At 42.5% G+C, this 27,702-nt stretch overlaps 1 protein-coding gene across 8 annotated transcripts in view; it reads left to right on the top strand.

Moving 5' to 3' along the window:
- The window catches only part of ubr2 (ubiquitin protein ligase E3 component n-recognin 2), a 176,924-nt gene that overhangs the window by 57,445 nt on the left and 91,777 nt on the right, over positions 1–27,702 (top strand). For 6 of the 8 annotated variants that reach the window (XM_072265038.1, XM_072265036.1, XM_072265037.1 and 3 more), the window contains exons 14-16: positions 10,032–10,160; positions 11,024–11,207; positions 26,878–26,939. In XM_072265038.1, coding sequence (XP_072121139.1) covers positions 10,032–10,160; positions 11,024–11,207; positions 26,878–26,939 — 375 coding nt within the window. Of the gene's footprint in view, positions 1–508; positions 2,784–8,622; positions 8,981–10,031; positions 10,161–11,023; positions 11,208–26,877; positions 26,940–27,702 lie in introns of those variants that run through there. The other 2 variants (XM_072265042.1, XM_072265043.1) reach the window with 2 other exon arrangements.

The raw sequence follows: 27,702 nt of genomic DNA, 5'->3' as shown, positions 1-27,702 counted from the left end.
CTCATGCCTGGGGTAATTTCCTTTACCCCACTATAATACTGATACATCTGCCTTTAACTTCTTGTCAAATTTCAGGTTGAATATCAGATTGTGATCACTTTGCCCTTAGGGTTCTTTTACCCTAATCTCTAATCAGTTCTGCTTCATTGCATAACACCCAATCCAGAATTCTGATCCTCTAGTGGGCTCACCATAAGCTGCTCTAAAAAGCTATCTCGTCGGAAATCTAGGAATTTCCCCTCCTGGAATCCAGCATCAATCTGATTTTCCTAATCTACCTGCACATTGAAGTCCCCCATGACTATTGTAACATTGCACTTTTGGCATGTATTTTCTATCTCCCATTGTAATTTGCAGGCCACATTCTTACTACTGTTTGGGGGTCTGTGTACAATTCTCATCAGGGTCTTTTGACCCTTCCAGTTCCTTAGTTCTACAAACAACAATTCCACAGCTTCTGAGTCTGTGTCATCTTTTTCTAATGATTTGATTTCATTTTTATCAACAGAGCAATGCCGCCCCCTCTGCCTTTTTGCCTGTCCTTCGATATAACGTGTATCCTTGGAAATTAAGTTCCCAGCTATAATCTTTCAGCTATGATTCAGTAATGCCTACAACATCAGACCTGCCAAACTGCAACTGGGCTACAAGTTCATCTACCTTATTCTGTTTACTGCGCGAATTCAAATATAGCTGTATTCACCTTTTTTTGATTTTGTCCGCCTTTTACTTTGCAACTCTTCCTGTTGATTGCAATTTTGCCCTGTCAGCAGCCTCTCCTCACTACACATTGCCTCTGTTTGTAAACAAGCTACCTTATCTTCAGCACTATTATCCACCTTTTCTATGATGCTTGTTGCATTGAAACATTTGCAGCTCAGGACGCTAGTCGCACCATGGTCAACCTTCTGATTCCTAATTTTGTCTGAGGTCTTACCAACATCTGCCTCCACAGCCTCATCACTAACTGTTCTGGCACTCTGGTTCCCATCCTCCTGCAACTCCAGTTAAACCTCACTGTGCAGTATTGACAAACCTTCCTACTAGGATATCAGTCCCCCTCCAGTTCAGGTGCAAACCATCCCTTCTGTACAGGTCCCACCTTCTCTGGAAGAGAGCCCAAATATCCAAAAATCTGATGCTCTCCCTCCTACACTAACACCATAGCCACATATTAAACTCTATAATCTTCCTAGTTCTGGCCTTACTTGTACAACCCTGGAGGTCCTGCCCTTTAACTTAGCACCTAACTCCCTATGCAGAACCTTGTCACTCATCCTACCCATGTCATTGGTATCAACATGGACCATGACTTCTAGCTGTCCACCCTCCCACTTAAGAACGCTGAGGACTCAATCCAAGATATTCCAGACCCTGGCATCCAGGCAACAACATACCATTGTGAATCTCATTCTCTCCCACAGAACCTCCTGTTCATTCCCCTATCTAACGAATCTCCTCTCACCACAATGTGCTTCTTCTCTCCCCCACTTCCCTTCTGAGTCACAGAGGGAGACTCAGTGCCAGAAACCCGACCACTGTAACTTTCCTCTGTTCAGTCACCCCTGCCTCCCACCACCTGACAGTATCCAAAGTGATATACCTGTTGTTGAGAGGGATGGCCGCAGGGGTACTCTGCACTGGCTCCTTAACCCTTTTCCCCTTCCTAACTCACCCAGTTTCCTGTAACCTGCAGCTTGGGTGTCACAGCTTCTCTATATGTCCTATCTATCATCTCCTCAGCTTCCTGAATGATCTGGTATTTACCAGTTCCAGCTCCAAATCCTTGACGCAGTTTCTTAGAAACTGCAGCTGGATGCACCTCCCAAAGTTGAAGTCATCAGGGACAAAGGAGGTGTCCCTGCCTTCCCACATCCCATAAAAGGAGCATTTCACTGTCTTGCCTCATATCTCTACTGTCCTAGCTGAGCAGTTATAAAGAAGAGAAGGGAAAAGGTTGAGCTTTTCTTCCTTTACTTCCTGTGACTGAAATGTCTCTTCATTGAAACCTCAAAGAGCTAAAGCCTCAAGATCACCACACTGATGATGCCCACTCAGACAATGGCTGCTGTGCTTGCCCCTGCCTTCCTTTGATTTGCTCTTGCCAATCAATCCCAAACGCCAGTTGGTCATTGGTCAAAGCTGTTTTTCGCTATAGTAACCCACTGTTGCCTTATATCCTCGGGCATTGGACCTGATTGAAGTCCCCTTTTCTCGAAACTTCCAATGTTGGATTGGCTGCTGAACAAAGCTAATTTTTCATTGAAAACTGGCTTCGATCATTGGAGGAGGCCAATTCTGTTGGAACCATGAAAGTAAACTTGCTCTTGATTTCATAAATGTGAATCCTTGTAGTGCTTCAGGTTATAACTTATGAAATGTTGCAACACTGTCACTGTCTTTGCATTGGTTTCATGTAAACGATGAATTTTGTAGAGCATATGGATAAAAGGAATTGCTGTTTTTGTAATAAAGAGACAAATCCTGATGTCAGTTACGACTGATATTTCAAAAATGTACTGTGTGTGTGTGGTGAATTTAACCAATATTCTGTAATTATAGCAGTAAAATTGGGAAGTTTATTGTTTAAGATTTTTACTTAAGATTTTAAAGAAAGCTTCCATTGCAGGGACTTGTTAATTTCATAAGGCAGAATTCACCCAGACTGTTAAGGGTTAAGTTAACTATGTATGTTATGTGTTACGTTGTACATGATTACATTTTGGGGCGTTTTTTTTCTGGTGTATATATACAACGTTGCTGTATGTTGCGGGGCAAATAAAGTGTACGTTAGAAGTAGAACTCTCGTATGGGTTTTTGTCGACACTCCTACACCATCTACTTAAATAATAAGTGAACTTCAACTTCTAAACCCATTTCATGTTTTTTTAAAAATATTTTTGAAAAACAAGATTTTACCTATTTTTGTGGTTTAAACTAATGTGACAGGAGAATGATAGAGCTGAGGATGAGCCAGCAGGTTTACAAGTAGATGATAATTTACAAGTAGATGATAGGTATAACATGAATGTAAGGAAGGACAAGACAATGATTGGGTACAAATACAGACAGAGCAAAGAGTTAAATTGTACCACACAGGCAAAATTCAAAAAGGCGAGAAATGAAGGACTGAAGGTGTTGTATTTAAATGCACGTAACGTTCAGAATAAGGTGGATGAACTCATGATGCAATTGGAGATTGGTTGGTATGACATTGTGGGCATCACTGAGTCATGGCTGAAAGAAGGCCATAGTTGGCAGCTTAACATCAAAAGAATATACTTTGTATTGAAAGAACAGGCAGGAAGGCATAGGCAGTGGTGTGGCTCTGTTGTTAAGAGTAGGAATTACATCTTTAGAAAGGTGACATAGGGTCAGAGAATGTTGCATCTTTGTGGGTGGAATTAAAAAATTACAAAGGTGAAAATGACCATTAGACAGGCCTCCAAATAGTAACCAAGATGGGGGGGTTGAGATTGGAAAGGCAGCTGGAAAAGGCATGTAATAAGGGTAACATCACAATTATAATGGGGACTTCAATATACAAGGGGATTGGGAAAATCAGGTTGGTGTTGGATGGCAAGGGAGGGACTTTGTTGAATGCCTACAAGATATCTTTTTAGAGCAGCTTGTTCTTGAGCCTACTTGGGGAAGGGCTACCTTAGGTTGGGTGTTGTGTAATAACGTGTGTCTTATTAAGGAGCTAACATAAAGGATTCCTTAGGAGGCAGTGATCATAATATGATTGAGTTCATTCTGCAAATTGAGAGGGAGAAGCATAAGTCACATATATCAGTATCGCAAATGAAGGGAATGACAGAGGCCTGAGGGAGGAGCCTGCCCAGATGGAGGAGGATACTGGCGGGGATGATGGCAGAGTACAGATGGCTGAAATTTCTGGGAATAGTTCACAAGGTGCAGGATAGATATATCCTACGGAGGAAGAAGTGTTAAATGGCAGATGTAGGCAACCGTGGCTGACAAAGGAAGCTAAGGACTGCATAAAAGCCAAGGAAAGGGCATAAAAGGTGGCAAAAGTTAGTAGGAAATTGAATGATTGGGAAGCGTTTAAAATCTAACAATAGACAACTAAAAAGCTGAAAGAAAGGCCAATATTGTAAAGCGAGATGCCAAAAGATTTTTGTTCAGTTATATAAAGAGTAAAAGGGAAGTGAGAGTTGATATTGGACCACTGGAAAATAATGCTGGTGAGTTAATAATGGGGGACAAAGAAATGGCAGATGACCTTAAAGGGTGCTTTCCATCTGTCTTCACTGTCGAAGGCATGAGCAGTGTGCCAGAGGTCCATGAGTGTCAGGGAGCAGGAGTGAGTGCCATTGCTATTACAAAGGAAAAAGTACTAGCCAAATTCAAAGATCTTAAGATGGATAAGTCACTTGGACCAGGTGGACTACATCCCAGAGTCCTGAGAGAGGTTGCTGAAGAGATAACAAATTCATTGGTCATGAACTTTCAAGAATCACTTGATTCTGGCATGGTCCCTGAGGACTGGAAGATTGCAAATGTCACTCCACTCTTTAAGAAAGGAGGAAGACAAAAGAAAGGAGATTATCAGCCAGTTAGCCTAACCTCAGTGGTTGGGAAAGTGGTGGAATCTATTATTCAGGATGATGTTTCAAGGTTCTTGGAGACTAAGGAGGAAATAAGTCAAAGTCAGCATGGTTTCTGTAAAGTGAAATCGTGCCTACAAATATGTTAGAGTTCTTTTGAGGAAGTAACAAGCAGGGTGGACAAAGGAGGCAGTGGATGTCATTTACTTGGATTTTCATCAGGAGTTTGATAAGGTGCCACAGGAGGCTGCATCCGAGACCAGAATTGCTGGGGGGTGGGAACGGAAGTGAAGAGACAGAGGAAGGGGTGTTGGCTCACATAAAGAGAAAGCTAGGAGACAGTGTGAGGGGGAGGATAGGCAGGTGATAGAGAAGGGATACGCTCAGACTGATATTTTGAGATGTGTCTATTTTAATGTAAGAAGCATCATGAACAAAGCGGATGAGTTTAAAGCATGGATCAGTACTTGGAGCTATGATGTTGTGGCTATTACAGAAGCCTGCATGGTTCAGGGGCAGGAATGGTTACTTTCCTGGAATGAGTGCCAGGCTTCAAATGTTTCAGAAAGGACAGGGAGGGAGGCAAAAGAGGTGGGATGTGGCATTGCTGATCAGAGATAGTGTCACAGCTTCAGAAAAGGAGGAAGTCATGGAGGGATTGTCTACGGAGCCTCTGTGGGTGGAAATTAGAAACAGGAAGGAGTCAATAACTCTACTGGTTTGTTTTTAATAGACCACCCAAAAGTAACAGGGACATCGAGGAGCTGATAGAGAGACAGATTCTGGAAGGTAATAATAACAGGGTTGTCGTGATGGGAGATTTTAATTTCCCAAATATTGATTGGCATCTCCCACAAGCGAGGGGTTTAGATGGGGTGGAGTTTGTTAGGTGTGTTCAGGAAGGTTTCCTGACACAGTATGTATATAAGCCTACAAGAGGAGAGGTTGTACTTGATCTGGTATTGGGAAATGAACCTGGTCAGGTGTCAAGTCTCTCAGTGAGAGAGCATTTTGGAGATAGTGATCACAATTCCATCTCCTTTACCATAGCATTGGAGAGGGATAGGAACAGGCAAGTTAGGAAAGCATTTAATTTGAGTAAGGGGAAATATGAAGCTATCAGGCAGGAACTTGGAAGAATAAATTGGGAACAGGTGTTCTCGGGGAAGTGTATGGCAGAAAGTGTCAGATGTTCAGGGGATATTTGGATGGTGTTCTGCATAGGTATGTTCCAATGAGATGGGGAAAGGATGGTCGGGTACAGGAACCGTGGTGTACAAAGGCTATTGAAAATCTAGTCAAGAAAAAAAGAAAAGCTTACGAAAGGTTCAAAAAACTATGTAATGATAGAGAACTAGAAGATTATAAGGCTAGCAGTAAGGAGCCTAAGAATGAAATAAGGAGAGCCAGAAGGGGCCATGAGTAGGCCTTGGTGAGCAGGATTAAAGGAAAATCCCAAGGCATTCTACAAGTATGTGAAGAGCAAGAGGATAAGACGTGAGATAATAAGACCAATCAAGTTTGACAGTGGAAAAGTGTGTATGGAGATAGCTGAAGTACTTAATGAATACTTTGCTTTAGTATTCACTACGGAAAAGGATCTTGGCAATTGTAGCAATCACTTGTAGTGCATTGAAAAGCTTGAGCATATTGACATTAAGAAAGAGGATGTGGTGGAGCTTTTGGAAAGCATCAAGTTGGATAAGTCTACGGGACCAGATGAGATGTACCCCAGACCACTGTGGGAGGCGAAGGAGGAGATTGCTGAGCCTCTGGCGATGATCTTTACATCATCAATGGAGACAGGAGAAGTTCCAGAGGATTGGAGGGTTGCAGATGTTGTTCCCTTATTCAAGAAAGGAAATAGAGGTAGCCCAGGAAATTATCGACCAGTGACTCTTGCTTCAGTGGCTGGTAAATTGATGGAAAAGGTCCTGAGATGCAGGATTTATGAATATTTGGAGAGGCATAATATGATTAGGAATAGTCAGCATGGCTTTGTTAAAGGTAGGTCGTGCCTTACGAGCCTGATTGAATTTTTTTGAGGATGTGACTAAACACATTGATGAAGGTAGAGCAGTAGATGCAAGTGTATATAGATTTCAGCAAGACATTTGATAAGGTACCCCATGCAAGGCTTATTGAGAAAGTAAGGAGGTATGGGATCCAAAGAGACCTTGCTTTGTGGATCCAGAATTGGCTTGCTCACAGAAGGCAAAGAGTGGTTGTAGACGGATCATATTTTGCATGGCAGTCAGTGACCAGTGGTGTGCCTCAGGGATCTGTTCTGGGACCCCTTCATGATTTTGATAAATGACCTGGATGAGGAAGCGGAGGGACGGGTCAGTAAATTTGCTGATGACATGAAGGTTGGGGGTGTTGTGGATGGTGTGGAGGACTGTCTGAGTTTACAGCGGGACATTGATAGGATGCAAAACTGGGATGGGAAGTGGCAGATGGAGTTCAACCCAGGTAAGTGTGAGGTGGTTCATTTTGGTAGGTCAAATATGATATATATTATTAATCGTAAGACTCTTGACAGTGTGGAAGATCAGCGGGATCTTGGGGACCGAGTCCATAGGACACTCAAAGCTGCTGCACAGGTTGACTCTGTGGTTAAGAAGGCCTACGGTGCATTGGCCATCATCAACTGTGTGATTGAGTTTAAGAGCTGAGAGGTAATGTTTCAACTATATAGGACCCTGGTCAGACCCCGACCTGGAGTACTATGCTCAGTTCTGGTCACCTCACTACAGGAAGAATGTGGAAACTATAGAAAGGGTGCAGAGGAGATTTACAAGGATGTTGCCTGGCTTGGGGAGCATGCCTTATGAGAATAGGTTGAGTGAACTGGTCCTTTTTTCCTTGGTGCGATGGAGAATGAGACGTAACCTGATAGAGGTGGAGAAGATGACGAGAGGCATTGGTCGTGTGGTTAGTCAGAGGCTTTTTCCCAGGGCTGAAATAGCTATCATGAGAGAGCACAGTTTTAAGGTGCTTGGAAGTAGGTACAGAGGAGATGTCACGGGTAGGTTTTTTACACAGAGAGTGGTGAGTGTGTGGAATGGACTGCGGCGATGGTGGTGGAGGCCGATACAATAGGGTCTCTTAAGAGACTCCTGGATAGTTACATCAGCTGAGAAAAATAGACGGCTTTGGGTAACCCTAGGTAATTTCTAAAGTAAGTACATGTTCGGCACAGCATTGTGGGTCAAATTGTATTGTGCTGTAGTTTTTCAGTGTTTCTATAAGGCTGCTTAACAATATAAAATTCTGTGGTGTTCCAGGAAAGATACTGGCATGGATAGTGGAATGGCTTACAGGCAGGAGACAGTGAGTGGGAATAAAAGGAACATTTTCTGGTTGGCTACCGGAGACTAGTGGTGTGCTTCAGGGGTCAGTATTGGGACCACTATTTTTCACATTGTTTGTCAATGATTTTGATACTGGAATTGAAGGCTTTGTGGCAAAGTTTGCAGATGATACAAAGGTGGGTGGAGGGGTAGGTAGTGCTGAGGAAGCAATGTGATTGCAGTAGAACTTGGACAAATTGGAAGAATAGGTAAAAAATGGTAGATGGAATACAGTGTTGAGAAATGTATGATAATGCATTTTGGTAAAGGAGCAATAGTACAGACTATTATCTAAGTGGGGAGTAGGTTCAAATATCAGAGGTGTAGGGGGACTTAGGAGTCCTTGTGCAAAACTCCCAGAAGGTTAATTTACAGGTTGAGTCTGTAGTAAAGAAGGCAAATGCAGTGTTAGCATTCATTTGTGCACATTCAGTGCGCATGCACTGGTTGTGCATGCAGCCTGTTACAACCGTTACGACTAGTTTTCTTGCTTTTTTAACTTAACGTTATTTGTTGTTTTTTTTTCATGGTAACACGTTGAAGCTGCACCCTCTGTAACATGCTGGTGGAGAGAGTTTTATTTGGGTTTTTAGCGCTGGAAATAGTTACACTCGGACACATCTCATTAGCGGGGCAGCAGTATGGTCGTATTGTTTATTCCAGGGACCAACTGATTGCATTTATGCTGGCCTGTTTAGCGAACAGAGCGGCGGACACCCTGGCTGAAATCTGTAGGAAAACACATAGAGGATGCAGAAGGGAATCACAAAGGCGAGGAAGGAGTACCGGGTCGAGACAACAGAGACTTATGGAGAAGAGGAGTTTGGTGGGTAATAAAATGGACGAGTTGACGGCGCTAGCCAGGAGTCAGAGAACATTTCGGGAGAGCAGTGTTATGCGCTTTACTGAAACGTGGCTGCACGAGGACATACCCGACCAAAACATTTCCATGGAGGGCTTTCAGACTGTTCGGACTGTCCGGAAGTGCACTGAGAGCGGTAAGCGTGAAGGAGTTGGGAGCTTGCTGTTCTGGTTAACAACGGATGGTGCAATCCTGGGCATATTACGATGGAGGGACGTGTTTGTAGCCCGGATATTGAACTTTTTGCTGTTGGACTCTGGCCATATTCCACCAAGATACAGCACTGGGCGTCATGGGAGGTTGTTCCTGCCTGTGGCCATCCAACTTTGCAGCTCCTCCCATGGAGGGTCAGACACCCTGAGCCAATAGGCTGGTCCTGGACTTATTTTCATCTGGCATAGTTTGCATATTGTTGTTCGATTGTTTGTGCTTTTTGTATTGCTATATTTATGCTCTATTCTTGGTTGGTGCAGCTGTAGCGAAACTCAATTTCCCTCTGGATCAATAAAGTATGTATGTCTGTCTGTATGTATTTCAAGGCGAATAGAAGGTAAAAGCTAGGAGATAATGCTGAGCCTTTATAAGACACTAGTCAGGCCGCACTTGGAGTGTTGTCAACAGTTTTGGGCCCCATACCTCAGAAAGGATGTGTTGTCAATGGAAACAGTCCAGAGGAGGTTCATGAGGATGATTCAGTGAATGAAGGGATTAACATGTGAGGAGCATTTGGCAGCTTTGAGCCTGTACTCACTGGAATTTAGAATAATGTGGGGGGGATCTCATTTAAACGTACCGAATGTTGAAAGGACTACATAGGATGGCTGTGGAGAGGATGTTTCCTCTGGTAGGGGTATCCAGAACCAGAGGGCATAGCCTTAAAATCAAGTGGTGACCCTTTAGAACAGAGGTAAGAAAGAGTTCTTTTTATAGCCAGAGAGTGGTAAATCTGTGCCAGAGAGTAGAAAATCTATGGAATGCTCTGTCACAGACTGGGATGGAGGCCAAATTAGTGGGTATATTTAAGGCAGAAGTTAATGATTTCCTGATTGGTCAGGACATCAAAGGATATGGCAAGAAGGCAGGTGTATGAGGTTGAGTGGAATTTGGGATCAGCCATGATGGAGTGGCGGAGCAGACTCAATGGGCTGAATGGCCTAATTCTGCTTCTATGTCTTATAGTCTAGTGTTGAATAATTTTTTAAATATAATATTTAGCTGATTTGAACATTTGCACTTCCTTTACAGGGAATGGATCCAGTAACAAGGCAAGTTGGTCAACACATAGAGATGGAACCCGAGTGGGAGGCAGCATTTACCTTACAGATGAAACTCACACACATTATTTCTATGATTCAGGATTGGTGCGCCTCAGACGTAAGAATACATTTTTATTCACTTTTTAGCATGTGAGCAGTGCTTATATTGAGGTAGAAAATAAGTACTTTGCTTTTTACTATAAGTTATGCAACAGAAAAAATTAGTCAACTTGTTCAAACTAAAATTTGCTTTAAAGTTTCTATTGGGCAACTAACTAGTTCAATCAGCTTAATCTCACCAGTTTAGATTACTGTGGATTTTTTGTTAGTCTTAATTAGTCCAATGTACATCTTGTAAATATTTAACTCAAAAGCAATATGCAATATTCAGCTGTGGAAGCATTGATTCATTACTCCACGTGAACTGATTAGTTTCCTCTGTGTCTCTTGTTTTCTTCAGGCTAGCTATCAGATATATTATTCTGTCTAAATTAATGTCCCAGGTTTCAAATCTCACAAAGCTGATGCTGCAATTAAGGAAATCCTTCCTCTGAAACATGCTCTCTCCCAGAAAATATTTGCTATTTTTTGTTTCTGGAAGTTTTAGAAGCTGGAATTTTTGGTGTTAGTAAACAATCTCATGAATCTTTGTCCCAAATTAGGATGGAGTGCATCTGCATAAATGACTTCTTGTAATTATTGCTAGTCTGCTCAAGGTTAACGTATAGTGTTCTTCAACATCTTGGAGTTTCTTGGCTGCAGGTTCACAACCATTTTGTAATCTATTTGATTTTTCTGGTTTATCATTCTTGAAGTTAATTTTTGATTAGATTTTTTAAAATATTCCTTGCCAAATTATTTTTGTTTCTGCTTGGGATTGTTATTTACTGTACTAATGAAACTAGAACATTATGATTTGTTTCATCAGTCTGCCTTTGGTCTTTGTTCCACTAAAAGTAACTTCTACTTCTATTTTTCCAGGAAAGGGTCCTCATTGAAGCATACAGGAAGTGTTTGATTGTTTTATTGCAGTGTCAGAATGGGCCTTGTGATGGTGAACAGCCTATCACATTGAATATGTGTGGGCATTCTGTGGATACGATACAGTATCGTGTGTCTCAGCATCAAGTCAGCATCCATTTACCAGTTTCACGTTTGTTTTCAGGTAATAATGCATTTTCACACAGCATCTTTGGGAAGGTAGTTACTGCTGACTGTTGGCTGTTTTATTACTGCTTAGCATATTTGATGAAGACGGGGCAGAATGAGAACAGAACTGTTGGGAAAGAAATTAGAAAAAAAAATCTGGTGACAATATCCTGTTCAAAAATTAAAGCCATTGTACCATGTAGCCTCCTGTATAATATGGGACTATTTTTATGTCGTCATAACACATTATTGAGCATGCACTATTAGGCACGTATTGATCTGTATATATGTGTTCAGTTCGGGTTCCTTAAGTAAAAGCCCCTGTTAACTTAGCTCCAGTCTCTAGCGTTTTTATTAATGATATTGTTGTGTAAACGGCCACATACACAACTAATTGGCAACGAGGTTAATGAAACTGCATCGTATCAGAATGACGTGCTTTAATTGATAACGGCACTCAGAAGAGGCATAATGAGGCCGCGAGTCTGAAAAGAAGCGGGAGTTCAGCCGGAGTCGGGAACGTCGGGAGACTGAAGGACACAGTCAGGGCCGCAGCAAGTCCAGGTGAGACCACAGCCGGCGCTGAACCCCAGGGCTGAAGGTCTGCTTGCCTCAGAAGGGAGATAAAAAAAAAAGGAGCGACACATGCATCCAGCCAGAGTACGCTCACGATGCTAGCAAAAAAAAGGTCACGAGTGTCAAAAAGAAAACAAGGGACCGAGGCTAAATTTACATAACAACAATAAATTAACACAACAAGGATGGCATTAATTGGAACCATTACAGTGGCATTGAAGACTGGGCAACTTATATTGAAAGAATAGAGTTATATTGTGATACTAACGATATTAAAGCCAGTGTCTTACTTACTGTAATGGGCGCGAAAACATATAGCCTACTACGGAGCTTGTTAACCCCTGAAAAGCCAGCTGATAAAACTTTCAAGCAAATAGTAGAATACTCTCCAACAGCATTTAAACCCCAAACTGCTGGTCATTGCTGAAAGATTTAAATTCCATAAATGGAATCAGAGCAAAAATGAAAGCATTTCTGTGAATATTGTGCTGAATTGTGCAAATTATCAGAACGTTGTCAATTTGGAGCTGGGCTATCAGACGCATTGAGGGATAGGTTAGTGTGTGGCATGTACTGTGAAACCACACAGAAGAAGCTCCTGTGTGAAAAAGACCTTACATTCGAGAAAGCGCTAAACATCTCAATATCATTAGAAGCAGCTGCATGAGGTGCTTCAGAGATACAACAAAAATCTCTGGAATATGTTAAGAATAAAATTACACTACGCGGAAATGAAGGAAAAAAATGTTACCTTTGTGGGATCAGGTCACATGACCCTGATGGTTATTGGTTTAAAGATAAAGAATGCCGAAACTGTGGCAAACAGGGCTACACTGGCAGAGTATGCAAAGCTAGTAAAAGCAGGAAAAGGGCAAAATACAGAGAAACAAGAAACCCCAGAAAGGAAAATATAACAACGTGCACAAAATAAAAAAAAGCAATTCTGATGAAAATGACTCAGACGACAGTGAATTGTCTTGTCTGCCACTTCACAGCATGGAAGAGGCAGATGATCGAAGAGTAATATCGATCACTCCACAGGTGGCAGGTGTGATACTGAAAATGGAGTTGGATACAGGCTCAGCCTTAACAGTGATCTCTGTACGCGACTACAAACAACTGCTTTCACACATACCTTTGAAACGAACTAAACTACTGCTAAAGGATAACACAGGACTGAAAGTGCATCCTGAAGGCAAAATTAAAGTGACAGTGACCCACGGAGGTAAAACGCAGCAACTGAACCTCTATGTCTTGAAAAATGGAGGACCACCGTTGCTGGGACGTGAATGGCTCAGGAAAATTCAGTTGGATTGGCACACCATCAAGGCACTAAATGTGTCAGCAAAGGAGGGCAGCAAGGCTACATCTAAGAGACTGTCGCAAATACTTGCTGACTCTGAGGAAGTGTTCATGAAAGGAATAGGAACGCTTCAGGGCATGAAAGCAAAGATTGAGATTGAGGAAAATGCATGTCCAAAATTTCACAAAGCCAGGCCAGTGCCATATGCAATCCATCCTACAGTAGAGGCAGAGCTGAAAATTCTGGGCAGACTGGGGTCCTGTCAAAGGTGGATTGGAGTGAATGGGCCACGCCTATTGTTCCAGTGATGAAGAAGACCTCCAGCACAAAACCAGGAAAACCAAACAAGGTGCGCATATGTGGTGACTTTAAAGTGACTGTTAACCCAGTTCTCCATGCAGTACAGTATCCTCTACCTTGTATTGAGGACATCTTTGCTTCCCTGTCAGGAGGGGAACATTTCACAAAAATTGATTTGAGCCAGGCTTACCTCTAAATGGAAGTTGAGGAAGCATCCAAGAAATACCTGATAATAAATACACACAAAGGACTTTATCAGTACAACAGGTTGGTGTTTGGGATAGCATCAGTGCCTGCAATCTGGTAAAGGGCAATGGACCAGGTCCTGCAGGGAATTCCAGGGACTCAGTGTTACCTGGATGACATCCTTGTCACTAGCAAAGATGACGATGAACATCTTTCTCACCTAAAACAAGTGCTCACCAGGTTACGAGAATATAGGCTCAGAGCTAATCGACAGAAATGTGAGTTTTTCAGAAAGGAAATTTCATGCTGTGGGCATGTGATCAACAAGGATGGCTTACACATGTCTCAAGACAAGACAGAAGCGGTGCTTAAAGCATCACCACCTGAAAATATGTCTCAGCTGAGAGCATATCTTGGACTAGTGAACTACTACCACAAGTTCTTGCCTAACCTATCCACAGTCCTACACCCACTAAATGCACTGTTACAGGCAGGGACACAATGGAAGTGGACTGAGAGCTGTGAGAAGGCGTTTCAAGAAACTAAAAGACCCATAACCTCAGGCGGGGTGCTCATGCACTTTGACCCCTCCTTTCCAATCCGACGAGCTTGTGATGCCTTGCCCCATGGGATAGGAGCTGTGTTATCGCACAAGTTTCCAGATGGCTCCGAAAGACCAATAGCCTTTTTCCTCAAATATGCTAACTTCAGCTGAGTGCAACTACGCACAGATTGACAGAGAGACCCTAAGCCTCGTGTAGGGAGTCAAGAAACCTAGTTACTACCTGTATGGCCAGAAGTTTACTCTGTTGACTGACCATCAGCCACTCGTGTCAATCTTCAATCCAAGAAAAAGCGTTCCAGTGATGACAGCACAAGGCTACAGCGATGATCCCTTTTCTTAGGAGGTCACAGGTACAACATCAAACACAAGGGGACCAGGCAACATGGCAACGCAGATGGTTTGTGACGCTTGCCACTGCCCACTTCCGAGGTAACTACGCAAACGGATTCAGCAGAGATCTTTCACAGAACAATAGTTGAACTATTACCAGTAACAAACAGCCTCATTGAAAGGGAAACACACAATGACCCTATGTTGTCAAAAGAGTATGACATCACAGTAAAGGGATGGCCACTGTGGGGTAACACACTGTTTGTAGCTTTCTCAGCGAGGAAGGAGCAGTTGTCAGTGTGTCGGGGAACACTAATGTGTGGCTCAGGAGTTGTGATTCCTCCGAAGTTACGTACCAGAGTGCTGGAGGAACTGCACGAGGAGCACCTGGGTACCCTGAAGATGAAAGGTCTTGCCCATGCTTATGTGTGGTGGCCAGGAATCGATGAACAGATTGAGGACGTGACCAAGAACTGCTCTGGATGTCAAAAGATCCAGAACACACCACCACAAGCCCCTCTCCATCTGTGGGAATGGCCCTCATCACCATGGCAGCGAGTGCACATCGACTTTGCTGGGCCATTCATGGATTCTGTCTTTTTAATCACAGTTGATGCACATTCCAAATGGCCAGAGGTCATCAAAATGAAGACAACCATATTGGAAAAGATCATTACAGTGCTGAGGACCATGTTCGCCAGGAATGGTATACCAGAACAAATCTGCACAGACAATGGACGACAATTTGTCTCTGAAGAATTCCAAAGTTTTGTGAAGAACAATGGAACGAAGCACTTTACATCGGCTCCTTACCATTCACCCACAAATGCCCCTAGGAGGGATGAGAAGATGGCAGCGCAATGCAGCGCGCGTGGCTGTTCCGAATGTGGATCAAATCCTGAATGCTCAAGTGCAAAACATGTGGATCAAATCCTGAATGCTCAAGTGCAAAACACAACAACATCTTGCCCTGACTCCCCAGACATAGAAGCAAACACTCCTGATGTGACCACATCAGCCTCGCCCACAGATAAGCCTGTTATCAGTGCTGAGGACCTGCTTGATGTACCTGTGGAGACTAATTCCCCAAATCAAACGTTGCAGGGCAGACGTTACCTGGAGAGGCAGAGAAGACCCCCTCCCCCCCCAGAGACCTGTTATAATAATAATAATTATTATTATTATTATTACGTTACTTTGTTATAATTTCATATTATTAAATTACTAATTAAACAGTTGGTAGGCGTTTATATATTAAGGTTACACATACAGTATTCATTTAGCGTAGTGCTGCAAAAGAAAAACAGGTGATATGCTTTAAAAAAAAGGGGGAAGAGTGTACCATATAGCCTACTGTATAATATGGGACTATTTTATGTCGTAGTAACACGTTTTTGAGCATGCGCTATCAGGCACGTATTGATCTATATATATGTGTTCAGTTCAAGTTCTGTAAGTAAAAGCCCCGTTAACTTAGCTCCAGTCTCTAGCGTTTTTATTAATGATATTGTTGTGTAAACAGCCACATACACAATAGCCATCATTTTCCTTGAATACCTTCTTTGACTTTCAAAAGGCCAGCAGATTGGAGTTGAAAGCATTGTGGTAGGGTGGTCCAGGAAGTCTTCAGTTGTTAATTCTGGAGCCAATTAAATTTAATAACAGCTAGCCAAACACACTACAGTCCAAACTTCTGCCCCTTCTCCTTCCTTTTGATAAATTAGCACACTCTTTTGAAAGCCTTGAAACTGCCAAATTGGTTTTTTTCTTCAGAATCAGAATCGGGTTTATTATCACTGACATATGTCATAAAATTTGTTGCTTTGCAGTGCAGTGCAAAATATTAAAAATTACTATAATTTACATTAGGAAATTTAAAAATAAGTAGTTCAAAAAAATGAGCAAAATATGGAGGTAATATTCATGGGCATGGCTGGTGGTGTAACAGCATTTGCACCGGACTTCGAAGCAAGTGGTCCCCGGTTTGAATCAGGCTGGCTCCTTCCACACTTACCATCGTGCTGGGTTGAGTGTCGAGCAAGCAACTCAGCTTTGTATATAACAGACAAATGCTAAAGAAATGGCAAGGTTGCCACTTAATGCGCCTTGCTTGTTGTACGGAGAGGAACAACAATATTCATGGGTTCGTGGACCATTGAGAAATCTGAAGACAGAGGGGAAGAAGCTGTTTCTAAATGTTGAGCGTGCATCTTCACACTCCTGTTCCTCCTCTCCAATGGTGATAAGAAGAAGAGGTCATGTCCTCGATGGTGATGTTTGATGGTGGATGCTGCCTGTCTTGAGTCTACAGCTTTTGAATATGTCCTCAATGGTGGGGAGACTAATGCCTATAATGGAACTGGCTGAGTCTGCAACCCTCGCTAGCTTTTCTCTATTCTGTGCGTGGTAACGTCCATACCAGGTGGTGATGCAACTAGTTGGAATGCTCTCCACATCACGTCGTGGAAATTTGCTAGTCTTTGGTGACATACCAAATCTCCTCAAGCTCCTAATGAAGTATAGTCACGTCAGTGTGTTGGGCCCAGAATAGATCCTCTGAGATGTTGACACTCAGGAACTTAAAACTGCTCACCTTTTCCACTGCTGACCCCTCACTGAGGGCAGGTGTGTGTTCTCCTGACTTCCCCTTCCTAAAGTCCACTGTCACTTCCTTTGTTTTACTGATGTTGGGTGCAAGGTTGTTAATGTGACACTACTCAACCAGTCAATCTATCTCATTCCTGTATAACTTTGTCACTATCTGAGATTCTGCTAACAACAGATGTGTCATCGGTGAATTTGTAAATGACATTTGAGCTGTGCCTAGCAATACAGCCATGAGAGTGGATCAGTGAGCTAAGCACACACCCTTGGGGTACACATGTTGTTTATCAGTGAGAGACAGATGTTGTGGAGATGGAAGTCGAATTCAGGGGAAATGTGTCTCCGCTCCACCTCATCATCAACAGCTCTCCAGTTAGCACTATTTCAACATTCATGTTCTTGGCCATCATTATTTCCAGGACCTCACAGAGGAGAACCCTATCTCCTTCGTTACTACACAGACTCGACAGAGGGTGTATTTGTGCAGTTGGTAAAATTCCATCTTCCCCAGAACATACTGGGCAATTCTACACTGGCACCATAGTGAGTATCCTCGTATCAGCCATTACTGTCTGGTTTGGTGCAGCATCCTCTCACAATAAACAAAAGGTACAGTGAACTGTCAGCACAGTAGAAAAGGTCATTATTTGCAGTCTACTGTCACTGCATGACTTGTATGTGTCCAGCAGTTAATTGAATAATTACTTTGGTTCTGTCTTCACTAAGGAGGACATAAATAATCTTCCAGAAATAGTAGGGGACAGAGGGTCCAGTGAGATGGAGGAACTGAGCGAAATACATGTTAGTAGGGAAGTGGTGTTAGGTAAATTGAAGGGATTGAAGGCAGATAAATCCCCAGGGCCAGATGGTCTGCATCCCAGGGTGCTTAAGGAAGTAGCCCAAGAAATAGTGGATGCATTAGTGATAATTTTTCAAAACTCGTTAGATTCTGGACTAGTTCCTGAGGATTGGAGGATGGCTAGTAACTCCACTTTTTAAAAAAGGTGGGAGAGAGAAACCGGGGAATTATAGACCGGTTAGCCTAACGTCGGTGGTGGGGAAACTGCTGGAGTCAATTATCAAGGATGTGATAACAGCACATTTGGAAAGCGGTGAAATGATCGGACAAAGTCAGCATGGATTTGTGAAAGGAAAATCATGTCTGACGAATCTCATCGAATTTTTTGAGGATGTAACTAGTGGAGTGGATAGGGGAGAACCAGTGGATGTGGTATATTTGGATTTTCAGAAGGCTTTTGACAAGGTCCCACACAGGAGATTAGTGTGCAAACTTAAAGCACACGGTATTGGGGGTAAGGTATTGGTGTGGGTGGAGAGTTGGTTAGCAGACAGGAAGCAAAGAGTGGGAATAAACGGGACCTTTTCAGAATGGCAGGCGGTGACTAGTGGGGTACTGCAAGGCTCAGTGCTGGGACCCCAGTTGTTTACAATATATATTAATGACTTGGATGAGGGAATTAAATGCAGCATCTCCAAGTTTGCGGATGAAACGAAGCTGGGTGGCAGTGTTAGCTGTGAGGAGGATGCTAAGAGGATGCAGGGTGACTTGGATAGGTTGGGTGAGTGGGCAAATTCATGGCAGATGCAATTTAATGTGGATAAATGTGAAGTTATCGACTTTGGTGGCAAAAATAGGAAAACAGATTATTATCTGAATGGTGGCCGATTAGGAAAAGGGGAGGTGCAACGAGACCTGGGTGTCATTATACACCAGTCATTGAAAGTGGGCATGCAGGTACAGCAGGCGGTGAAAAAGGCGAATGGTATGCTGGCATTTATAGCAAGAGGATTGGAGTACAGGAGCAGGGAGGTACTACTGCGGTTGTACAAGGCCTTGGTGAGACCACACCTGGAGTATTGTGTGCAGTTTTGGTCCCCTAATCTGAGGAAAGACATCCTTGCCATAGAGGGAGTACAAAGAAGGTTCACCAGATTGATTCCTGGGATGGCAGGACTTTCATATGAAGAAAGACTGGATGAACTGGGTTTGTACTCGTTGGAATTTAGAAGATTGAGGGGGGATCTGATTGAAACGTATAAGATCCTAAAGGGATTGGACAGGCTAGATGCAGGAAGATTGTTTCCGATGTTGGGGAAGTCCAGAACGAGGGGTCACAGTTTGAGGATAGAGGGGAAGCCTTTTAGGACCGAGATTAGGAAAAACTTCTTCACACAGAGAGTGGTGAATCTGTAGAATTCTCTGCCACAGGAAACAGTTGAGGCCAGTTCATTGGCTATATTTAAGAGGGAGTTAGATATGGCCCTTGTGGCTACGGGGGTCAGGGGGTATGGAGGGAAGGCTGGGGCGGGGTTCTGAGTTGGATGATCAGCCATGATCATAATAAATGGCGGTGCAGGCTCAAAGGGCCGAATGGCCTACTCCTGCACCTATTTTCTATGTTTCTATGACAAAGAAGCAGGCAGAAAAAAAATCATTGTAGGCACCACCCATCCAGCAAACTGCCTTTTCCAAAAGCTTTCTTCTGGTAAGTGCTATGGGGCTATTAAAACAAAACTTTATGCCATCTCTAAAGTTTCTTCACTCAGGCAGTTAGTCTGATCAGCCAATGCACACAAAATGCTAGAGGAACTCAGCAGGCCAGGCAGCATCTATAGAAAAGGGTAAACAGTCGACATTTCTGGCCGAGACCCTTCATCAGGATGTCCTGATCAGGTGCCCTGATGAAGGGTCTTGGCCTGAAACATCAACCTTCACTCTTTTCCATTGATACTTACCTGCCCTGCTGAGTTGTATTTTGTGTGTATTACTTTGTTTTCCAGCATCTGCAGATTTTCTCTTGTGAATTGGATCAGACATTCTTGTTTGCCCTCACCCACCCGCCTCTATCTGTTACCTCAGTCACTGCACTGTTAACACTTTAAACGACTTTTTATAACGTTGTGTACATTGCAAATACATGCTAGTAATAATGCATATTTTATTCCATATATGTACTGATAACATTTTATATAATTTTTAAATTATAATTGTTGGATATTATTTTTTGTTGCATAGCACCAACATACCACAGCAAATTCCTTAGCTGATCTTTGATCCTCCTTGATCTAGATTTAAACAGGCATCTACTAATTTGTGTTTAAACAAAAACTTACCTTACGCATCTCCTTTGAACATTGCCCCTCCCTTGCCTTAAACCTATGTGCTCTAATGACATTTGCACCCTAGTAAAAAGATTCTAACTATTGTCTTTGTCCATTCCTCTTAGAATTTTATATACATCTATCAAGTCTTCCTCAGCGTCTGACATTTCAGAGAAAACATTCAAAATTTGTGCAACACTTTTTGTTTTCAGTTCATTTAGAGCAGAGTTGGAACCTGTGCACTTTCTTAGTCTTCCAATGCCAAGAGTTGTCCATAACCAGTGATCTCTGGTACCTTATAAAATCAAGGATGATATGATGAAAACCTGAGATGCTGTAGCCACCAGGCAGGCAAAGCAGCATCAATAGAAAAAAATATTGTTCATGTGTCATGCCAAAGGTCTCCCCAGAACTGGAAAAGAGAGGAAACAAGTTAGAATAAAACCCAAATAGTCTGGCTCCCCTTGACTTTGGTGATGTTGGACTGGCAAATTTTCCAAACTATTCCATTACTTACACATTTTCCATATACAAGTTGATGCATTGTGTAGTGATACTGAAGGAGTACAGACAGATGATAGGGCAAAATTGCAGGCAGTAGAATGAGTTGAAGTGTAACATGGAACAAAATTGAAAAAGGTGATGGATAAAGAACTGAAGGTGTTATATTTGAATACATGCAGTATACAGAATAAGGTAGATGATCCTGTAGTGCAGTTAGGAATTGGCAGGTATGACATTGTGGGCATCAGTGAGTCGTGGCTGAAAGATGATCATGGTTCTGCCGGTGACTAGTGGTGTTCTGCAGGGATCAGTATTGGGACTGTTTCTTTTCACATTATATAGTATGTCAATGATTTGGTTGATGGAATTGATAGCTTTATGGTCAAGTTTGCAGATGTTATAAAAATAGATGGACGAGTAGTTAGTGTTGAGGAAGCAGGGATTCTGCAGAAGGACTTAGACAGATTGAGAGAATAGGCAAAAAAGTAGCAGATAAAATACGAGGGGTGATTGATAAGTTCGTGGCCTAAAGTAGAAGGAGTCAATTTTAGAAATCCTAGCACATTTATTTTTCCTGCGTTTACACACTTAGTCCAGTGGTTGTGGAGCATACAGATCCCTTCTTTGTAGAAGTCGGTGTCTTGGACCTCCAGAGGCGGTCCACAGCATGGGTGATTGATAAGTTTGTGGCCTAAGATAGAACGAGATGAGTTATTTTCAAACTTTCTGCATTTTCACTCAATTGCACTGCACATGCATGTAATGAGAGCTGAATAACTCACCTCCTTCTACCTTAGGCCACGAACTTATCAATCACCCCTGCTGTGGACCACTTCTCCAAAGAAGGGATCCGTATGCTTCACGACCACTGGACTAAGTGTGTATATGTAGGAGGGGACCATGTTGAAAAATAAATGTGCTAGGTTTTCTAAAATTGGCTCCTACTACCTTAAGCCATGAACTTATCAATCACCCCTCTTAGAGTGTAGGGAAGCGTATGGTCATGCACTTTGGTAGATGGAATAAAGCTGAAGACTATTTTCTAAATGGAGAGAAAATTTAAAAATCCAAGTTGCGAAGAGTCTTGGGACTTCTCGTGCAGGATTCCCTCAAGGTTAACTTGCAGGTTGAGTCGGTGGTAAGGAAGATAATTGTAGTGCTAGCATTCATTTTGAAAGGAATAAAATATAAGAGCAAAGATATGAGGCTTTATAAGGCAGTGGTCAAACTGCACTTGGAGTATTATGAGCAGTTTTGGGCCCCTCATCAAAGAGACAAGTGCTGCCATTGTAGAGGGTCCAGAGCAGGTTCATGAGAAAGATTTTGGGAATGAATGCATGAATGTATGAGGACCATTTGATGGCTCTAGGCCTAGATAGAATGGAAGTGGAGAGAATGTTTCCCATAGTGGGGGAGTCTTGGACTAGTGGGCACAAGCTCTGCTTAGAAGGACGCCCATTTAAAATAGAGATGAGGAATTTCTTTAGCCAGAGGGTGGTGAATCTGTAGAATTTATTGCCATTGATGGCTCGGGAGGCCAGGTCATTGGGTGTATTTAAGGCAGAAGTTGATAGGTTCTTGATTAGACAGGACATGAAAGGTTACAGAGAGAAGGCAGAGAATGAACTTGAGAGGGAAATGGATCAGACATGATCAAGTGGCGGAGCAGACTCAATGGGCCTAATTCTATTCCTTTTTCCTACGATCTTGTGGTCTAATACAGGCATTCTCTTCTGCATACTCTCCAAAGCCTCCACATACTTCCTGTAGTATTGTGACCAAAGTGGCATATAATACTCCAAATGCAACCAAACCAAAGTTGAATACAGCTGCAAGATGACTTGTCAACTTTTATTCTGAATATCCCAAAGGATGGAAGCCAAGCATCCCTACACATTCTTTATAATCCTTTCTAATAATGGTGTCATTTTGAGACAGCTAGCATACAAAACCTGCAGCAGAATATAGGCCTTTTGGCCCACAATTCTGTGCCGAACATGTACTTACTTTAGAAATTACCTGGGGTTACCCATAGCCCACTATTTTTCTAAGCTCCATGTACCTATCCAGAAGCCTCTTAAAAGACCTGATTGTATCTACCTCCACCACCATTGCCGGAACCCCATTCCATGCACTCATCACTCTGTATAAAAAAAATCTATACCTACTTCGAAGCACCTTAAAACTGTGCCCTCTCGTGTTAGCCATTTCAGACTGGGGAAAAAAGCTTCTGACGATCCACACAATCAATGCCTCTCATCATCTTATCCACCTGCATCAGGTCACCTCTCATCCTCCGACACTCCAAGGAGAAAAGGCCGAGTTCACAACCTATTCTCGTAAGGCATGCTCCCCAAACCAGGCAACATCCTTATAAATCTCCTCTACACCCTTTCTATAGTTTCTACATCCTTCCTGTAGTGAGGTGACCAGAACTGAGCACAGTACTCTGTGGGGTCTAATCAGAGTCCTGTATAGCTGTAACATTACCTCTTGGCTCTTGATCTCAATCTCATAGTTGATGAAGGCCAGTGCACCGTATGCCATTTTAACCACAGAGTCAACCTGCACAGCAGCTTTGAGCGTCCTATGGACTCGGTCCCCAAGATCCCTCTGATCCTCCACTCTGCCCAAGAGTCCTACCACTAATACTATATTCTGCCATCATATTTGACCAACCAAAATGAACCACCTCACACTTATCTGGGTTGAACTCCATCTGCCAATTCTCAGCCCAGTTGCATCCTATCAATGTCCCTCTGTAACCTCTGACAGCCCTCCACACCATCCACAACACCCCCAACCTTTATGTCATCAACAAATTTACTGACCCATCTCTGCACTTCCTCATCCAGGTCATTTGTGAAAATCACAAAGAGAAGGGGTTGCAGAACAGATCCCTGAGGCACACCACTGGTCACTGACTGCCATGCAAAATATGACCCGTCTACAACCACTCTTTGCCTTCTGTGAGCAAGCCAATTCTGGATCCACAAAGCAAGGTCCCCTTGGAATCCATGCATCCTTACTTTCTCAATAAGCCTTGCATGGGGTACCTTATCAAATGCCTTGCTGAAATCCATATACACTTGCATCTACCACTCTACCTTCATCAATGTGTTTAGTCACATCCTCAAAAAATTCAATCAGGCTCATAAGGCAAGACCTGCCTTTGACAAAGCCATGCTGACTATTCCTAATCGTATTATGCCTCTCCAAATGTTCATAAATTCTGCCTCTCAGGATCTTTTCCATCAAGTTACCAACCACTGAAGTAAGACTCACTGGTTGATAATTTCCTGGGCTATCTCTACTCCCTTTCTTAAATAAGGGAACAACATCTGCAACCCTCCAATCCTCTGGAACTTGTCCCGTCTCCATTGATGATGCAAAGATCATTGCCAGAGGCTCAGCAATCTCCTCCCTCACCTCCCACAGTAGTCAGGGGTACATCTCATCTGGCCCCGGAGACTTATCCAACTTGATGCTTTCCAGAAGCTCCAGCACATCCTCTTTCTTAATGTCAATATGCTAAAGCTTTTCAATACACTGCAAGTCATCCCTACAATCGCCAAGATCCTTTTCCGTAGTGAATACTGAAGCAAAGTATTCATTAAGTATCTCTGCTATCTCCTCCGGTTCCATACACACTTTTGCACTGTCACACTTTTTTGGTCCTATTTTCTCATGTCTTATCCTCTTGCTCTTCACATACTTATAGAATGCCATGAGGTTTTCCTTATTCCTGCTTGCCAGTGCCTTCTCATGGCCCCTTCTGGCTCCCCTAATTTCATTCTTAAGCTCCTTCCTGCTAGCCTTATAATCTTCTAGATCTCTATCATTACCTAGTTTTTTGAACCTTTCATAAGCTTTTCTTTTCTTCTTGACTAGATTTACAACAGTCTTTGTACACCACGGTTCCTGTACCCTACCATCCTTTCCCTGTCTCATTGAAACTTACCTATGCAAATGCCATGCAATTATCCCCTGAACGTTTGCCACATTTCTGCTGTACATTTCCCTGAGAACATTTGCTCCCAATTTATGCTTCCAAGTTCCTGCCTGATCGCTTGATATTTCCCTTTACCCCAATTAAACACTTTCCTAACTTGTCTGTACCTATCCCTCTTCAATGTTGTGGTAAAGGAGATGGAACTGTGATCACTATCTCCAAAATGCACTCCCACTGAGAGACCTGACAGCTGACCAGATTCATTTCCCAGTACCAGATCAAAGTGCAGCCTCTCCTCTTCTAGGCTTATTTACATATTGTGTCAGGAAACCTTCCTGAACACACCTAAAAAAATACCACCCCATCTAAACCCCTCACTCTAGGGAGAGGCTAGTCAATATTTGGGAAAGCATCGCGGTTCCAGCGGTGTCCAGTGAACTCTTGCTGGCCCTTGAAAATCTGGGGGAGATGGTGTAAGTCTTGCGCCGGGCCGTACCCATATCCGCAGCAGGTATCCAAGGTGAACAGCCCCTGGCATTAACCATAGAAAGGGTGCAGAGGAGATTTACAAGGATGTTGCCTGGATTGGGGAGCATGCCTTATGAGAATAGGCTGAGTGAACTCGGCCTTTTCTCCTTACAGCAACGGAGGATGAGAGGTGACCTGATTGTGGGGTACAAGATTTAGGTTAGTTTAGATTATGAGGACACTCAGTCCTTGTTTATTGTCGTTTAGAAATGCATGCATTAAAAAATGATACAACGTTCCTCCAAAATGATATCACAAAAAAAAAGGAGAAACCAAGACGAAAACTTACAAAACCTCATAATTATAACATATAGTTACAACAGTGCAAGGCAATACCATAATTTGATAAAGAGCAGACCATGGGCACGGTAAAAAGAAAGTCTCAAGGTCCCGATAGCCTCATCATCTTACACCGGCGGCAGAAGGGAGAAACTCTCCCTGCCATGAACCTCCAAGCGCTGTAAACTTGCTGATGCAGCACCATTGGAAGCATCCGACCGCAGCAGACTCTGAATCCGTCCAAAAACTTCGAGCCTCCGACCAGTCCCTCCGACGCAGCCTCTCTGAGCACCATCCTCTGCCGAATGCTTCGATCGCACCCCGGCTGCCGAGCAACAAGCAGAGCCGAGCACTCGGGGCTTTCCCCTCCGGAGATTCTGGACCACACAGTAGCAGCAGCAGTGAAGCAGGCATTTCAGAAGTTTCACCAGATGTTCCTCCGTGCTCTCACGTCCATCTCCATTAAATCAGAATTATGCACGGTCCCCTACTTGACAGATTACAGATATCATTCACCGGAGAGGCCGCACACGCTGCCATCTTCTCCTCCTAGACTGCTTGAGTGATGTTGCAACAGCAACCTTAGAATCAATGTCAGTGAGACCAAGGAATTGATTGTGGACTTTGCAAAGGAGTCAACAGTGGAAAGAGTGAGCAGCTTCAGGTGGGAAAAAGAAAACTGAGTGGTAGAAAAAGTCTTCAGATTTGTTGATTTGTGGTAGAATGATACATGACCATTGCTGTACAGGTTTCCCCCGCTATCCGAAGGTAGAGCATTCCTATGAAACTGTTCGTAAGCCGAAATGGCGTAAAGTGAAGAAGCAATTACTATTAATTTATATGGGAAAAATTTTTGAGCGTTCCCAGCCCCAAAAAATAACATATCAAATCATACCAAATTGCACATAAAACCTAAAATAACACTAACATATAGTAAAAGCAGGAATGATATGATAAATACACAGCCTATAAAGTAGAAATAATGTATGTACAGTGTAGTTTCACTTACCACAATCGGGAAGATTGAACCAAAACCGATTTGTAGAAAAAAATCAGCACGTACACGCATGCACACACACCTGCCCATGCAAGGCTTCATGATCATGGTAGTCTTTCTCAGGGTAAACACAAGTTTAAAGCTGGCGTCTTTTTCATAAAAGCAAAAATCCTCTTTCGGTTAGCGAAAACAGGTACTAATGTAAGTCTTTCATAAAAGCGAAATGTCATAAAGCAAACGTTTGGAAAGCAAGGGACACCTGTATTTGAAATATTTGTGAGAGGGAATTTGTGTAGCGAATTAATATGGTTAAGAAAATTGGGATAAGGTTTTTAAATCACTTAGTGAATTTAGAAAGACTGGATTTCATTCCGAGCAAAGAGAACATGTCATTTTTAAGAATACAATGCTTCAAGCTTGTTTCAATTTTTCATTTCAGGTTTGCACGTGCTCTTAAGCAAAACAGAAGTAGCATACAGGTTTCCAGAATTGTTGCCTCTGGTGAGTACAATTATTTTAATATTTTCTTACATTAAACATATTTTAAATTACCGGGTTAAAGACTTAAGTACTTAATCAGCACCCAAAGGTTAAGCATTCTGGGACTGATGTTCCATGTTGTGTGTATTTCAGTGCAAGAGTATAATGTTTGGACATGAAGTTCTTTCAAATATAACATTTCACTTGGGTTAAAATGAAATGGATACTTAATGTAATAATTTCAGATTCTTCAACATTAAAAATAAGTGTGTAGAGTTTGATTAAATTTCAATTCTTAAGTGACCCTTCTATATTTTGCCATGTCACCAGAGAGAGAGGTTTGAAACTGAGTAGATAATGTATAATTATTTAATGTTTTTCTGTTAAATATTGTGCAAAAAATTCATTGGGAGAGTTAAAGCAGAAAATGTTGATAATACTCAGCAAGCCAGGCAGCACTTGTTGAAAGAGAAGTTCATTATTTTGGGGTGAGACTTGCCAAAAGTGTCTTTTAATGACCTTCCACTCTGATCCCAAACTATTCGTTTTTGGCAAACCCTCCCATCACAATTAATTCTGATTTTGATCTTTTGTTAAGATCTTTTCCACTAGTTTTGCCTGTGTGTTATTTCTTTGGCTAGCTTTCCTAATCCCAAACAGTATTTTGTTTTCTCTTTCTTTCAAAATCCTTAATGCACTTGAATCCCTTTCTCTGCCCTCTTGTCCTTTCGTGCAGTGTCATAGCAAATTATTGCTCTGGCATTGCCCATCTTAACTTTTTCAC

This window comes from Mobula birostris, chromosome 8 (assembly GCF_030028105.1).
Source record: "Mobula birostris isolate sMobBir1 chromosome 8, sMobBir1.hap1, whole genome shotgun sequence".
Classification (NCBI taxonomy): Eukaryota; Metazoa; Chordata; class Chondrichthyes; order Myliobatiformes; family Myliobatidae; genus Mobula; species Mobula birostris.
The sequence above is the reverse complement of the archived record's forward strand: the minus strand, read 5'-3'. Positions and strand labels throughout refer to the sequence as shown.